This window comes from Erithacus rubecula (genome assembly GCF_903797595.1).
Source record: "Erithacus rubecula genome assembly, chromosome: 2".
Taxonomy (NCBI): domain Eukaryota; kingdom Metazoa; phylum Chordata; class Aves; order Passeriformes; family Muscicapidae; genus Erithacus; species Erithacus rubecula.
Window position 1 is genome coordinate 81,816,938 of NC_136685.1, and position 17,242 is coordinate 81,834,179.

Below are 17,242 nucleotides of genomic sequence, written 5' to 3' on the forward strand. Positions count from 1 at the left end.
AAGCTGCAGCTTATTTAAAAAAAAATTAAAATGAAGTAGGTTTATTAACAACTTTTGTTTTTAACAAGAGTATGTATAGGTTAAAAAAAAAAGTTAGCCTGTTCAGATACCCATTTTCAAAAACAGAACTTAAGAAGCTTGTTTTTCAGTGAAAACCTTTAAAATATTAATGGAATAGAATATTATTTCCTATGAATTTTTCTTACACCTTCCATAATTTCACTTTTCATTTTGGGGGAAATAGATCTACAAATTTCTGGGCTGTTCTACCTATAGATATTTAGAATTAACAATGGCCTAATTAAGAATAGCTTGAATATTTCATTGAATAGTCTCTGAAAAGTTTTGGTGCTCATCCAGATCTGATTGAACAGCAGTTAAGTTTCCATAGCTTCTGAGGATGAAAAATAGGACTGAAACCGACAGAAAAGTCTGTTCTGCTTCCATTCCTGGCCTGCTGTACAGCAAAAGAAAGCACCTCATTTTACCTCTGTGGTACAGTAGAGAATATATTGGTTTTTAGGGAACTGTGTGTGTTAACCCACCCTTGGAAGCAGCACTGAATTTCTAATCTCCAAGTCCTCACAGAAGGTTGTTCCACTTGTGATTATCTCAACTACAATTATCATTATGTTTCTGATAGACACATGTATAAGAATCATCCTATATTGGCTCATGAAACTGTGTCCTAAGTATGTATTCACCTACCTGTGCTCAGTAAAATATTGCTTATCAGAAGAGGTATCTAAAAATAGTGGGGCAAGAAGAAACAACAGAAAGATCAACAGGCAGTCAAATCATAAAACACAGGCTCAAACGATTTATCTAGCAGAAATATTTAGAGAGAAGATCTATGACAGAAAAGTCAACAGTCATAGATCTCAGGGTTCTCTAGTTAGAAAAAAGTCTCACAGACCCACAAGCTTTATAATTCTGAATAGAAAACAAAAGCAAAGAAATTTCAGTCTGGCCCTAAATTAAATTAAAATTGGGAAAAGAGTATCTAGTCCTGATAAGACATCTGTTGTGACTTAACACTACTAAGCTCTTGATTTGCAGAAAAATCCAGAGGGGAACATGAAAAGAAGGAATACATTAAGCAAAGTTACATGTAATTCTTATTTGGGAATGAAAAGGGGGGAAAAAAGATAAATAGGATTTTTTTTTGCCCCAAATTGATCCCTCTTCCTTCATGTACCTTTCTATGCGTTCATGTCACTCCTTTAAGATTTTATCTTCCATCTTCCTTCCTCTGCCTTTAGCTAAATGTTGTGAAACTCTCTGCCTTTTGAACTGTCATTAAAACAAGGTGTAAGAGACAGCACTGCAGATGAACAGCAATGTGTGGCACCTGCTGAGCTGTGCTGTCACTGCCTGCAAAACTGCAAAACATCACACACTCAAAATTGGGCAAAGCATCTGAGAATATATAAGAGAGCCTTTTTGTTTCACCTAAGTGCTTTTTGTTTCACCTGTAGCAGGGAGGGTGCAGCTGGGGAGGGAGAAGTGCAGTACCTATTGCTACTGTCAGAGAGCAAAGTGAATGTGATGAATTTAGGGAGCCTTACATCCAGGAGGAGAGTAACTCCTCAAGTCGCATGATGTATGGTGGAAATGGGACTGTCATTCCCAAAGCTGTAGCATCCACAAAGAGATTGATAGGAGCTCTTCCACATTTCCATATGACATGATTTTTTTTTTTTTCATAAGCAAACAAAACAACTGTTATGGAGAATTTTTAGTCTACAAAAACAGATGTTGCAATATTGGAATTTCCCATGGGAGAGATATTCCAGTGTTTGTTCCATTTTAAACATGGCTAGAAAATAAAACTGAGTTGATACATGGTTTGTTTCTTCATAGCCATTGCAGAGGCAGGTGTTTGGAGGGTGTGCTAGACAGATGTTTGCACATTGCTGCAATGACTGTAAGACCAATTACCATTGATCTGGCTTTTTTAAATCAGTTTTTAAATCTGCTCCTTGTTTGATGTCAAGAACAGTGAATTGCGTTGTGGTTCTGTCCCATTATGTTGCCAGATTAAAGTTTGTTTTGGCTAAACTGAGGTACTAGCTTCAAAAATTCCCCAAAATAACATCTTTTGTTTGAGAACTAGTAAGTGTGACCTGATTTGAAAAACAGCCTATAACCCTTTTACATGCCTCCCTGTCATCAGCAAGCTTAACTGGGGTTAAGCAGAGAGAAAAATGACAGGAGCCAGGAAAACACAGATCATGCCCTCAGGGATTTAAGTAGGAAGGACCCCTGAAGGCTTCTATTGCTTTTCTTGGGCTCTTTTTGCTACCTTAAAACCACAGAAAATTTCTGGTTTGAAATCACATAAAGAGGGTAGAAAACAGGTTTTAACCTAGTGCAGACATACATGGTTTGGGTGGGAATCTCAGCAAGCACGTTAACCCAGCCCTTAAAAGGGGAGGTACAGGGACCAGCAAACTGTCAGAAGCTGCATCAGAATGGAAGCTGTTTAACAGCAATGAAAGAAAGGGTTTAGTCTGAAAAATACTCCAGCTCTGGCATAATTAGTTAATTAAACCACAGCAAACAAAATTATCTACCATGAAAGAACACAAATAGGGAAAAAAGAGGAAAGGTGAACCAAAAAACTATATTATGTTTTAGTGAGAAAAAACCATAGCTCCCAAAAAAGCAAACAGCAAAAACTTCATATGCAGGAGAGTTTGGCAGTTTGTATAGCACAATGTCTTCACCCCACACCAACCTGCTGTTGTAAAAGGTGCAGTACTGTGCCCTGACATGGGACTGCTGCAGTCCCTAGGGCTTTTGTCAATGCTCATCACAAGTGGGAATCCTGCTCCCAGTGGTCATTTCATCTTTCCCTTTGCAAAGAGCTCTTCACTGCATAGAAGTTGATAGTGTTCCCAGAGGAAAAAACCCCAAACAATTCAAACTACTAGCCATACATATAGCCTCGTGTGCTCAATGGGGGTCATACCACTAAGCAAATCATACACGAGACACACATTTCTGCACTGTTTTTTTCTAGCAAAGAGATTTCAGCATTTCTAGTGCCACTGAGAATGGGGGAGGTTTGTGTGACACCACCCAGAGAAGACAGAGCTGTCCCTGCCCCTCTCTTCAGCCAGCAGCCTGTGACAGCAGCCAGCCTGTGCTCTGTGAGGCCCTGGGTTGGAGGAGCCAGGCTCTGAAGGTGACTCTCGGTGGCTATTCCTTCCTCTGCCCACTCAAGGGCAGCCACAGCATTGGCTGAAACACCTGAAAGCCAAGGGAGGCAAGGACCCAGGGGTGGAGGGGAGAAGCAGGGGTCCCCTTGGCTTCATTGCCTGCTCAGCTTACAAGAACATTTGGCCACCTTTCAGGGCTAGAAGGGAAGAGGCACAGAGAGACAAGACAGTTCCAAGCCAATTTTTTTCCTCTTCCCCTCTCCCAGTGCCCAACCTTGGCAGCACTGTCAAATTCCTCCCCATGGCATTTCCAGGCTGTGAAACTCCACACTGCAGCAGAGAGAAGAGCAGGCATCAAGCTAGTGACACATCCTCACCCCAGAGTAACCCAGCTGAAACTCTGCCTGTGCACCCCCAAATTAGCCAGACCCGAGTTCATTTGGGCACTGCCAGCCACCCCAAGCCTGTAGCTGAGGGAGCGTGGGGCTGTGGCTCTCTGTCACTCTGCTGCAGCCTTCTGGAGCAGAGGCGTCCCCGCCCTCCCAGCCCGGCAGAAGGACTGATTCATCCAGCCTGACTCCCTGAGGCAATCTGCCAGACGACTGAGCTGCTGGGGGGGTGTCTTGATGCTGTCAGCTGCCCATATGTCTGCTGGGCAGCCACTGCCTGTGCAATCCCCACTCTGAGAAAAATTCGGAGCACGCTTTGGGATATCTACGTAGCAGCCAATTCCACAATCTAAGCCGATTAAATAAACTGATAATGAAAAAAAAAGTATTGGTTTGAGCAAATAGAACTCTTATTTGTCTTCTAGTCAAAATGAATTAAAATCTGAGACAATAAATATATTCCAATGCTTAGACAAATTCAAAGTGATGGAAGAGGAAGGGGAGGGACGACAGATGGGTAAATACAGCATGAATTCACACCTAGTGCTGGCTGTCTCAAACTGTTCATCTCTGCAAATAAACTAATCTGCAAACCAGGAGCAGCTGAACAAAAGAGGCTTAGGGCATAGCCTTACCTTGCTATCTCCAGGGATTTTTCAGCCACCCTAAAGCATGGCTGTAGCCATGTAGTAGATGGACCCTTTCTCACCCAAGGATGCCAGACTAAGACCTCTCTCTCTTGCCCAGCACAAGTGCATCTCTGCTGTTGTGGCACACAGGTGATTTTGCTTCCACTCTGTAGTGCCCTCTGCCAAATGCCAAATCCTGTTCCCTTTCTGGACAGAGCCACTTTATTGGACTCTTGACAAATGTTCTGGTACCTAACATGATCATGCTGTGGCTCTGAGAGTTCAGTAGGGCTGTGACAATAGGGCAGATCAGCCTGCTGGCCAGGCTGCTTTTCTCTGCTATGAAAATCAGAACATTCCATTCTAAGCATATACAATTCTCAATAGCATGGGACTAATTCTCTGTTTGCATTTTGTGAATTGTCTGTATTCTGTGGGTTTGGGTCCTGCAAAGATGCTCCTTCTTCAGGCTTCAAGTCAAAAGCAGTGTTCTCCTGGGGTTCAGTGTCAGAAAGAACATAAAGTTCAAAACTCCCAGGCTTCTGTGTTCCAACAGCATTATAATTTTGAGGTTTCTTTAGATAAAAGTACTAGTCTGCTATCCTCAGCTAGGGCTAGATTACCATTTTGCTTGGTCCTATTACAGATTATTATGGATTACAGGGTACATGTCTGTACTGTGGTCATATTAGACTGCAAAACGACACATTTGGAGGAAAGAGTAGTATGACAATGAAATAACCCATGTCTTGTTTTCAAAGACATCCATTACATTATATTTTTTCTTTACTACTGAAAATTTAAACTACATATCTCCTGTGTCCTTTTAGGAACAAAGAAAAGATAAATTACTTCCTTGTAGTACAAGCCTTCATTGAAAACCTACAAGTACAGCACTCAAAAAATTACATGGAGCATGAACTTGATTTCTGTCTCAAATTTTAAGTTCCTCAGCTTGTCTGAATCCTCTTCTTTCATCTTTCCCTAACCAAAGTATTAACACAAAGACTACTCACCATCAACATCCCAACTGAAGCCCCAAAATAGGTTTAAATGAGAAGCAAGTGTTGCATTCAGCTTGCACTGTATAATTTGAAAACAGACTTTCTCGCTGGGTGCAAATGCTTTGCTCAGAAAACCTGCCTTTTATAGGCAACTCCAAAAAGAATCAGACTTGTAAGGGCTAAAGCTAATCAAGACTTTTTAATATAATTTATTTAGCACAGTGTATTCTTCCCTTTATTTTTTTATTTTATTTTATTTTTCCAGTGCTTTGTCTTTTCTAGTTCTATATTTAAGTCATTTCTCTAGGAAAACAAGCTGTATCATTGCTATTATGTGTTAGGGTTAATCAGTTCAATAATTATATAAAAAAGTATATTTTCTTCTGAAAATAACCTGGGCCTACAAGCAGAAAACCTGGTGTGAAAGAGAAAGGGTATAATAGGAAATTCAGAACAAGCCATTAGATAGGTAAGTCTGCAGCTATGCCAGTGAAATAAAGCTCTATGTTCTGGCTGTGTTTGCAATTTTGACTTATTCTCTCCCTGCCATCCTCTTTGCCCTGTCACATGTATTTGATAGATAAAATAGTCCTACATAACCAAATGAATATAATTGCTTGCACAGCCCTCACAACACTATTCACAGTCACAGCTCAACTGTTCAGCACTGCAAAGGCAAGGAGAAATAGGAGCCTACTGCAGGAGGAGCAGGTGCCCTCTTCCAAGGTCCTCCTACCAAGAATCTAAAACCACATCAGCTTGAAACAGGCAAAAAAGCTTTCCAATGACTTCAGATGGGACTTGTATGGGATGGGGTGTCAGAAAGCTGGGAAGGGAGGAGCTGTCAAGGCACCCTCTTTCACCTGCCTACAGCCTGGAACCTGCACGTGAGCAAGTGGGAGCTCAGTGAGGCAGAATGATCTCAAACTACCATGGCCAATTTTAGTAATACAGTGTTATAGAGCACAATATGTTGTAAGCATTTTTTTATTTGTAACTCTATTGTAAAACACCCGTGGATAAAAATAAATCATCCTCTCCTTCAAGAAGGTATTTTTCAGCCATTACTTTTACTATTGGTTCAACACACCTGAAGGAGATTTCTTAGTAGGCTGAATTGGTGGTGATCCAGTTGAAATGAAGGGTGAAGTGAGGGGAGGGAGGAGGTTCTTGGCTGCAGACTTTGAAAGATTAGGAGTAGTTGTCACACTCTGTGGCTGCTGATACCTTTTCCATTCCTCCTAAAAGGACCCAGATATCAGTAGATGTGATCCAAAATGAGGAAGATATTAGAGTGGATCTCTGACACCAACTGGAATTCAATGGATGAGCAGTAGAGAGAAAAGGAGTATTGGGTACTTGCTGCAGGCGCTGAAGTGAAAATGCAGAGATTAAGTAGAACCTCTTGGGTGGTTAAATGTGCATTACATATACAAATTATGGATATGTTAAAGATTTTCATTTAGAGATCAAATTGTTGAATCACCTGAAGCTAAATAAAAATCTTATTTTAATAGTTCATTTTGGCATCAGATGTATAACTTTTTATTGCAATAAAGAGGGGGGACAGGTATTGGCACTTAGATTCAGAGCATCTGAGAGGAGATATGGCAAATATTATGAGTAAGAACTAGATCATCTTGAATTGCCCTCGAGTGAAAATGCTCAGCCTTATTGAGCTGAATCAATAACTAGATGGCAGAGATAGAACAAGGTACTGCTGTCTTATGCTGAACCACAGAATTACAGAATATTCGGAGTTGGAAGGAACTCACAATGATCATCAAATTCCAAGTGCTGACCATGCTCAGGACTGCCCTAAGAATCACATAATATGCCTGAGAGTGTTGTCTAAAGTGATTCTGATTTCCTTTCCAGCTTTTGCAGCACCCCTAAAGGTTGGGTGAGATGAGAATCAGGCAACTTGCCATCATATTCGGCTCCTGAGGCTGAGCTTGGGGGTAAAGCTCTTGCATACAACTTCTCCACAGGCCTCAATAAATGTTACTTGGCAAGAGTTGAACTTTGAAGGAAATTGAATGCCTCCAGCAGGTGCTGTCCCACCCTGCCCTGCTCTTTTAGGGCTCTGCAGCACAGTCAGCAGAGTGCAAGCACTTTCTCATTTGCCCTCACATCTCACATGCTCATGTCAGGGGCATATCTCCCCTAGGGATAAGGGCCATTCAGTATTTTGCTTTTCTGTGACAGTGATCAAACAAGAAAATGGTCTGGGCAGCCTCCACATGGTCAGGCTCTGCTCATCCTGAACTGGACTTCCTCTGACCAATGGATTCTTCATCACTTTCTGTACAAGCACCAAGTGGATGATAGCTTGTCACAACAATCTAGGATGAGTTTAGAGACATTACTGTGATGTACATCTACTTTTATTTCATATATTAATTTTTAATATTTATATTTCATATTTTATATTTCTATTTTCCACTTCATTTTCTGTCAATATATGTAATTTTTCTCATTTTCACTACATTTTCTTTTTCATTCTTTAAGATTTCTCATACTGCAAGGGAGGGTGTTAGGGAAAAAAACCAAGCACAAACAAAAAACTGAGCAATAAACAAAAAAACTGAGCAATAAACAACCCCTCCCAAAAACTTGTCCCTGTACTTTTGCTGTACTTCCCACAGCAAAAGAAAGAAAATAAGAATAAAAATCAAAGACTTCATGAAAATGTTTTCAGCAGACACAAATAAAACCCCATAGTCCCAGGATACAGGTGTCTGTATTGCAGCTTCTTCATCATGACTGTCTTGCAGCAAGCTTGCACTTGCTGAGGTTACTCCAGAAGCCAATACACACTCCTGCTGCAAACCATTCTCAAATAATCTGAAATACCAAATGTCCAAGCCAAACTTCCCTCTGCTCTGATTATATAAATCTTACTTCCCCTTGGACTGTGACTTCATGTTTTTATTTTTATAAAGTAGTGCTCTATACCTATCAAATATAAGATTAATACATGCTGATAAACATCTTCATGTGCTGTCCTCCCTCCCAGTTGTTGTTTTATTTAATGTTTAAATATGTAAATGCTTTGGCCAAATCAAGGGTTGTATCCTGCACACAATGCAACTGGGATAGCTCAGCTCATACGCTGAGGCTGAGTTGGGAATTTTGCTCCAGGAATGAGCCATGGAGACAGGTCAGTGCCTAGTGAGGTTGGAGACAAGTGGAACTGAAAATTGGGTAGAAGTGTGGCAGGGCATTTATCTGCAGGCCTTTATTTGTCTGAACCCAGTGACCAAATCACAAACACGACCAATGTTTGGGTCTTTCAGAATAAATGAATCTTCTGTCTTTTCCAAAGCTAACCAGTACTCTGTATTTCTAACTTCCCTAAGAGAGAAAATGACAGAAACACACTTAGCTACAGCATCAGGCTGTTGGCACAATTTGCCCTACCAGCAACAAGACAGGGCTTCCCCTGTTTTCAGCCTTTTCCTGGAAGGTCTCCACACAATAGGCTTTCCTTGCAAGAAGCATTAGACAATGGCAACCTCTCTGGTGCTCAGTGTGGCACTGCTGTTTGAGAGAACATCCTTAGGTGAATTTGATATTCCTGAAGTTTGCAGCACCTCAGTCATGAAGCACTTTCTTATTGACATGCACTTGATAGAAGAGTGCACGGATATATTTATGCCACCATGCTGTGGGAAGTTCAAGCTCAGTTAATTACTTCCTCCCTAGGTTAAAGTATCTGTAAGTGCAAATGCTGAAGCTATTTTTTGCTCATGAAAAGGAACTGAACAATCATCTAATTGCTAAACTGCAGACAATATTTAACTGAGAGGTGACAGGATAGTGGGGATCTCTGTTCAGGCACCCTGTAAAGCACTTGCAATAAAAGGAGGTGTGCAAACATAAATCATTGTTATATTGTTTAAGTAATCAAATCCACAGCACCATTGTTTAAATAAACTGGAGATGTGGAGCCATTTATTCATATTTTAATGCTTAGACTGCCTGCTGCATAAAACATATATTTAAAAAATAAGCTTTCAGAAACAGATAAAATACTTTTTTTCTTCCCAGTGCTGAATTTATAAGTTAGGGAGACTATCATGCTACAGTAATTCTTAATTTGTACAGCTGTTTTCATCACTTTTAATATGAAATACCACAAAATAAAACAGACCTAAATCTCTCATAAATCTAATGGCAGTGTCGCACTTGAGATACACATTTTTAAATGGCTGCATCTTTGCTTTAATTTAAAACACAGCCAGAAGGCTCAGTGTGACCTGGGAAGATTTACAAAACACTTGCAGATTTATTCCCTTTTGAAAAAGTAGTGAATGTATATATTACACCAATGCCTGCCAGCCAGAACTAAGACTTGGTGCCCCATCATGTAGGGTGCTCTATGCATGAACAAAACACAATCTCTCTCCCCAGATGTCTTACTTGAATTCAAGTGCTGCAGTTATGTAATCCTTCATCTTAATCATTCACAACTATCCCTTTTGCTGCAGACCACACAATGACTTCCAAGCAAGTCTCCCCAATTATGTATGTGGGCTCCTGGTTCCATAATATTTTCTAATGTGTCTAACCCTGTGAAGCAAGGTGGTGCTGTCACCCAGGTTACAGATGGGAAACTGAGGGTCAAAGATATTATTTTCTAAATATTTCTATTTCATTTCAATTCCTTAATCAAAATGAATTAAACTTACCAGTGCATAAATTGCACTGATCCTAATGCTGATGCTTTTACACATCTAAAACACTTTGGAGTCCAAACTGAGAGGAGTAGTCAAGATTTTTATGACAGAGGAGGTTTCCTAGTGTTCACTCCTCTAACCCTGAGTTCAAGGACAGACATTTCTTTGTAGACCTTGGTCTTCTTCCATCCCTTTCTCTATTGGATGTTGGTTACTCTTTCTGCATGTTTTTGCCTTCAAATAAGGAGTGATTTTCGGTTCTGCAATTTATAATAAGCTTCTAGTCTCAGCTAAAAGTGATGGGTACAATATGCACTTACTGGCATTGGTGTTGATATCACAGAAAAGATGAAAGAATGGAAAGACTGTTGCATTAAAACCCACAGAGTGCAGATCCAGGACCTACTCATTAGATCAGAATCAGAAATATGGAGTCTGAGTGCATTGAAAGAGATAAAAACCTGCTATGAGTTTGAGCAATAGCCCTGAGAGAGTAGATACAAGGCAAGGTCAGATGAGAAAGCAGACACACAGTCCTCCTCCTGCTAATCTTCATTATAATGGCACTGATCTATCCAAAGCCAAACTTCAGATTCTGGTACCATTTCAGCTTGCAAACAGGAGGCCCAGAAGATAACATTTGCCACGATCTCTCAAAACTTGAATTTTTATTGAGCCATTGCACCCTACTGTAGTCCCCTTTTGCACCATCCTGCCAGTGGAAAATCACAGCTGGCATGGAAGGGGAAATGGGACTGGTGTCCTGGAAAACGATCAGGAGAGATGTTAACATCAATGGGGAGGGGAGAACTTCTGCTTCCACTCTCTCACAATGAGTACAATGCTCATGAAAAAACTCTGAGCAGAGAGAGAAGCAGCTTTCTGTTCTTTTGTGCATACACATCTTGCTAGTAAAGTAGGATTCCTAAAAGCTGAGCACAGCTGATGTGTCTCAGTCCTGGAATAGCGACTGTCTTAGTGTATATTAAGTGCCCATCATTTTAGCAGCTAAGCAGTATCACGTCCCATTTAGCACATACACAGCATTTTATAGAGCAGAGCACTGTGGAAATCTTTTTCCCTTAGGTTTTTCTACACACTCATTGCAGTGATATGCATCTGACCAATTAAAGCAAAACAGCTCTAGTTAATTAACTCTAAGGGACTGAGTGGTTCCCTGACTGGAAGTTTTAAGAACTAGTTTTGGTATTAGGAGTACCATTGATTAACTCTCAGACGCTGGACAATCACTTCATCTTTCTATGCTTCATTTTTCCCTGGTGCAATATGTAGAGGAAAAAAAAAATTGTTTTCTTTGGTGAAGTACTTTTGAGAGCTGTGAATGAAGAGCTATGCATCATCAGTGAATCCTCAAAAAAGGCCTGATGGGAGATTTTCTGAAATAGCACTGTCCTCACTGAGCTTCTGAAAAATTGAGCCACAACCAAATAAAGCAGCAAAGAAAACCTCACTGGGAGGTGGAAGGGGGGACATGATAAAAATTTAGGGGTTATCTAAAATCTTGAGAGCAACTTTTTCTTCCAGACCAGATATGACATCTCTCTTCATTTCTGCCCCTGGCACCCAATTCTCACCCATCCAGCTCCTAGGCTGCTTGTCAGTGCTTCTGCATGGTTTGTTTTTTTTTTACCCTGGCCATCTTCCTCCCTAGAAAATTGACAGATCCAACCACTTCCAATATCTGACAATCCCTGCAAACTTCTGTTTCTGGTTGCAGAGATATTCCTGTTCACTGGGCCAAATTAATTTTACAATGAACATATAAATTATACATCTTTTAGAGTGTTTCCCAGCCTTACACTGTGCTTACAATCTTAATTACTGTTGAGTTTTTGCCAAAAGCATTGCCTTGGGAGAAAAAGATGGCGCTGGTATGTCTTCTTTCATTCTATTCCTAATACTACAGCATTATTTAACTTTATCTCATTTATCTCCTTTTATTCTGCTTAACTCCACATAGTTGCAATTCCCAAATATACTGGTTAAACTGTACAGTAGCCAGAGCAAAATAAACAATTTTCACTTTCTAACTGATTTATTACAAGATATTTTTACAATTGAGGAATGGAAGTGGACAGAACTGAATTTCCTCTGATTAATTCAGTATTTGAATAAATATCTTTTTAAAAATGGCTTTTGGACTTGATGGTCAATATTACTGCTTTTGGCAATGAGTGAATTTGGAATAGCTAAATTGAACTTTATTCTTTCTGTTCTACTGCTGACTCAGATAAAGGTATTGTTGGCACAAAACTTTGTCCATGCCAACTAAACATTTTGTTCTGGAGAAGCTTTAAAATTAGATAACATTTCAGGAGAAATGAGGGGAAATGTCACATGAATGTTTACTACCTCTCATTTTGGCTTCCTCATGCTAAAGAAAACCACCCTGTGGTAAAGAAGAAAATAACAAGGCTTGTTTTGGGATCTGGAGCCTGACTACCATACTTGATGAGTGCCTCAGCTCTCCCTGCAGGCAGCAGAACAGAGTACCCATCAGGTAATAACACCAAACCTACCATGAAAATCAATGGCTTTGACTATGTTTTGGCCACAGTTTATTCTCAAATTAGTTTCAAACCCCAAAATCCATTATATCTCTACCAGATCCAAATTTCTCCACTGCTCATAAAGTTATGAGTTGATATGTTTGGTTCTGCTTTTTGATGAGATTCCAACTTCTGCCAGTAGATCATATACAACCAAAGATTCAGCTCAGTTCAGTGAAATCTTTGCAATAAAAAAGGAAGGACAAGGTGATTTCTTGGGATTCATCACTAGCATGAATATGTCAATCATTCTTCCAATACACAAGGAAAAAACAGTACTACCGTTCTTCTGTACTGTTCTTACATATTTTTATTCCCTAGAAATTTATTGCTGCTTCACTGTGAGAGCGATTCCTGCTTTACATCATTAAAAGTCAGAGGAATTGTAGAACAGGAGGATCATAAAGAACATTCAGGGTTGGCTTTTGAAATTATATCTACCTTTTCTTGCATTTAATATGGTATAAAAAATTAAATGCTCCAAAGTTGTCAGCCATTATGGTTGTATAAAATAGATGTTATTGAAATAAGAAACAAGTTCCTCCATATAGGTGAAAAATGTCTTGTTAGCAACCCCAAATCTTGAATCACAGAATAATTAGAGCCTGTGTTATGGGTAGACAGCACAAACTTCCTCCCACATTTCTTCCTCTCTAAGTAGTCTGTTTCAATCCCACCTACAGGAGGTGGAAAGGGAAATTTCTGACTTCTAGTCTTTAAGTTTTCTTTTCTTTGTTAAGCCTACTAAGGAGGCTACCAAACTGCAGTACTATTTTTTCCCAAATTGAAAATTTTACTGAAAACAGCTGTTGGAAAATGAGTACTACAGATATTTGCAATGTGTGACTTGGATAGAAAAGTGATGAACAGACCAACAGACAAACTGACAGAGAGAATGCAAATTTATCAGATACCACTAATGCTACTGATCATAGTGCCATCTCAGCTCAAAGTCAAATCAATAAAAAGTCAAAGAGTAAACTACTTCTTCTGTTGATTTCCACCCCCATCAGAGGACCAAACAAAAATGCATTTACCTGTAGATCAGGACTTCATCATCAGAGCAGTTATACTGCAGCTGGTACATTTTTACCCGAGGGGCCGACTTGCTGACTGTCCACTTGACCAAAGCTGAGGTAGTGGTCACATCTGACACCAGCACAGCCCTTTCTGGGGGGCCTTTTGTTTCGCCACGATTGGACTTGGTGGAGCTGGTGATGTCTGAGAGCCTGGATTTCGGTGGAGCTGCTTTGCCTGTGCCATTGCTGAGATGGGGAAGCTGAACAATTGAGAGTTCAATTGTTGCAGTGGACTCCCCTGCAGCGTTGGCTGCTATGCATGTGAAAGTTCCGTAGTCCTTGGAGGTGGTGATGTGAATGTCCAAGGTGCCGTTGTCGTAGACAGCTGTCCTCGAGGAGTTTCCGATGAGGCGGTCATCAGGGGCCACCCAGTGAATGATGGGCATGGGATCCCCAATGGCTTTGCACTTCAGCGTGGCTGTCTGCCCTTCCAGAACCAGCAGCTTGTGAGTGTGTTGTGTGATAAGAGGAGGCTCACAAACGAATTCCTCTTCCCGTACGTACCAGAAGTACCTTCCCTTTAGACTTGGAGGAGAAGCACAGGTTTCCATGTCGTCGTCTCTGTCAAGCCGCCGTAACCACAGTAACTCACAGTTGCAATGCAGTGGATTTCCCCCAAAGCTGAGGGACAGAGGTGGCGAAAACGGGGTGACAAGCAATGGAATTACTTGCGATCTGGCAAATATAGGGTCAGGGGGGAGCTTCTGAAGTCTGTTGGATGTTAGATCCAATCTGGCCAATTTCTGAAGATCTGCAAATGTCCCCTCTGTTATATAATCTATTAGGTTGTGATCTAAACTGAGCTGGTGCAAGTTTATCATCTTTCTTATAGATTCCCAGGGAATGCTTCGGAGGTTATTGTAGGAAAGGTCTAAGTCTTCCAACGTCAGTAAAAAATCCTCAAAGGCGTCGTCAGAAATGCTGCTTAGCTGGTTGTTGTTTAAAATCAAATGCTGAAGGTTAATTAAACCTCTTAAAGTATCCTCTTCAATCTCAGGCAGCCTGTTGCTGTCCAGATGTAAAGACCGAAGGCTCTCCAAATCAGTGAAAGAGTAGGGCTGAATGTAACTAATGGTGTTTCTGGACAAAGTAAGGTCAACAAGTCCAGACATATTGGCAAAATCTTGTCGGCTGATATTGATAATGAAGTTGCCCCCAAGGCGGAGTTCAACAGTCCTTCGATCTATGTCCAGCGGTACAAAAAGGAGACCCTTGGAGGGACACAAAGTCCCCAGTGACTCAGACAGGTTCTGACAGACACAATATTTGGGACACGCGTTGACTGTGACAGCCATTCCAAACACCAGGATGCCGCAGAGCAATTTTTCCATTGTAAATCACGCAACAGTACCTGAAAGATATGAAAGAGTGAAAAGGAACATCAGCAATTATGATATAATAATTATGATAACTTTTATGTTTTGTCTAACATTTGCCTCCAGAGAGATTTTATGATGCCTCCTCACAGGGGTCACACCTAAAGGCATCAGCCATCCAGTTGTGTGTTATAAAAACATGATAAAATTTCTTTCTTTCTTTCTTTCTTTCTTTCTTTCTTTCTTTCTTTCTTTCTTTCTTTCTTTCTTTCTTTCTTTCTTTCTTTCTTTCTTTCTTTCTTTCTTTCTTTCTTTCTTTCTTTCTTTCTTTCTTTCTTTCTTTCTTTCTTTCTTTCTCTCACTCTCTCTCTCTCTTTCTTTCTTTCTTTCTTTCTTTCTTTCTTTCTCTTTCTTTCTTTCCCTTCCTCCCTTCCCTTTCCTTTCTTTCCTTTCTTTTTCTTTCACTACAGATTGCAAGGTTTGTTTAAAATTCTGAAAGATTTCATTTGAAATAGTGCCTGCTTCTTTGGGAGTAGCAGCTAGAGTCACTATCTATAATAATTACTTTCTGCTGCATAATAAGGTGCAATTAGTTTTAGAGTTGAAGCAGCTGACTTTATAGATAAAAATAACTGCATTTTTACCCTTCAGTAATGTGGTTAATAATGACCATGTAATTATCTGGCTGGTTCTGGGGCAAGTCACTTGCCCACATATAATAAAACTAATGATAGACAGCATTAGAAGCAGAAATCACTTGTGTAATTGTCACCTGGTTTCAACCTGTGCTCAGTCAAAGCATGGAAAGGGTGACAGCATCTAGCTCCCAAGAGAAGGGATCCAGGGGAAGACTGTGCTGCCTTAGGCCCCTGGCAAGCTTTTTGACAACTATATGCTCTCACACTGCAACCCCTACTGTTATAGTGACACCAAAGCTCTTGCTTGTCTTCATGGCCCTCCCTTTCTCTCTGTCAATTCCTCTTTGCACCATCATCTGTCTTTTATTCAATCTCTCACACACTTTTCCAGTTTAAACTGCAAGGATGTGTCTGAAGAATAGACAGAAGTAATGACTGGGTTGGCTTGGAGAAACAATTGTGGCTGGGAGAAGTTAAAGGCCTGCTTCAGGTTTGGGAATACTTACACAGGTTTGCTAACGTTCTTCCCACACATGCAGGACATAAGGAAACTTGCTTTTTTTCTGTTTCTCCCTTTCCCAGACCCTGCTATCTAGCAGGGCTGAAGAATGGGTAGATCATTCATTTCTAGCCCTCATTCTCCTTCTGAGGAAATAGGCAGGGAGACAAAGAGCGTATTTTTGTAAGGGCTCTCTCAGGTTTTTGTTGGTTTTTTTTGGTTTTTTGTAGGATGGTGTGCTCCAGTCTCCAAGACCCTCTCCTGTTGCACTAGCTACAGACACAATTCAGGTTCTCATTTTGAACGTGCCCATTTTACCTCTCTAACCTTGAATAATATAACCTTCACCATATAAACTTGCAGCACTGTTTGGTATATGCCATATCCCTTCTCAATCATGCAGGTGCTCATACACTTGGCAGTTTTTTACCACATGTTTTAAGTTATTAAACTCCCAGTAAGACACACCAAACATGAAACAAAAATCTATCTCCAGCAATTTTTAAAGAACTCTCTATACAGGTCTTGTCCTACCTTCTTGTAAAAGGAAGGAAAACTAAGAACCTGTGTTTGGGGCTCAGCCCAAAACTTCTCAGTTCATGCCCTGGGTAAGACAGCTTGGTATCTCCTCTCTAGGATATGCAAGATGAGTCAGGAAGAAGGAGTTGTAAAAATGCTATGAGTGCTGAACTATGTAGAGTGTGTTCTTTACAGCAAGGTTTTCTCCATGGTGTGATGATGGTAATTATATACTGTTATTATTATTTCATAGCAGAGGAAACGACTGAAGCATCTGTGTTTGCTGAGCTTTACAAAGAAGATGAAAGCAAGACACTTCTAGAAAGGATGGCTTGGGAAGAGTAATCTTACCTTCAATAGTAAATAAAGGGCTACTGAATAAAATGTTTGGAGATAAGCAAGTGTGTTATTGATGCAAATCTGTGGCATACATACCAAAAAGCTATAAATATCTCTTTCAATATTATCAATTGGTAGTTTAGCAAGAGGCAATTGGCTTTTTCAATCTTAATTATAAATATATTATGCAGCTTTAATTTAGTGTATTACCCTACCAGCTGAAATGATAAACAAAAAGCAGTTTAAAAGGGGGAGAAATAGATACAGTTAATTAGTAATAAGCCCTTTCATAGCTTCTCCCTCATCTACATTCCCACCCTCTGAATATCTATTCAAAAATGTGAATGCACACTTACAACAGCCGTGTTTTCTTTAAGTGTCTCAATTCTCTAACCACATTTTTCCCGGATGCTG

The 17,242-nt window shown here is 40.3% G+C and overlaps 1 protein-coding gene across 3 annotated transcripts in view; it reads right to left on the bottom strand.

Annotated features, from left to right (window-relative positions):
• The window catches only part of LRFN2 (leucine rich repeat and fibronectin type III domain containing 2), a 148,065-nt gene that overhangs the window by 20,865 nt on the left and 109,958 nt on the right, over positions 1-17,242 (bottom strand). For all 3 annotated transcript variants that reach the window (XM_079298002.1, XM_079298003.1, XM_079298001.1), the window contains one exon: positions 13,476-14,868. In XM_079298002.1, coding sequence (XP_079154128.1) covers positions 13,476-14,848 — 1,373 coding nt within the window. In that variant the 5' untranslated portion in view covers positions 14,849-14,868. The remainder of the gene's footprint in view (positions 1-13,475; positions 14,869-17,242) is intronic.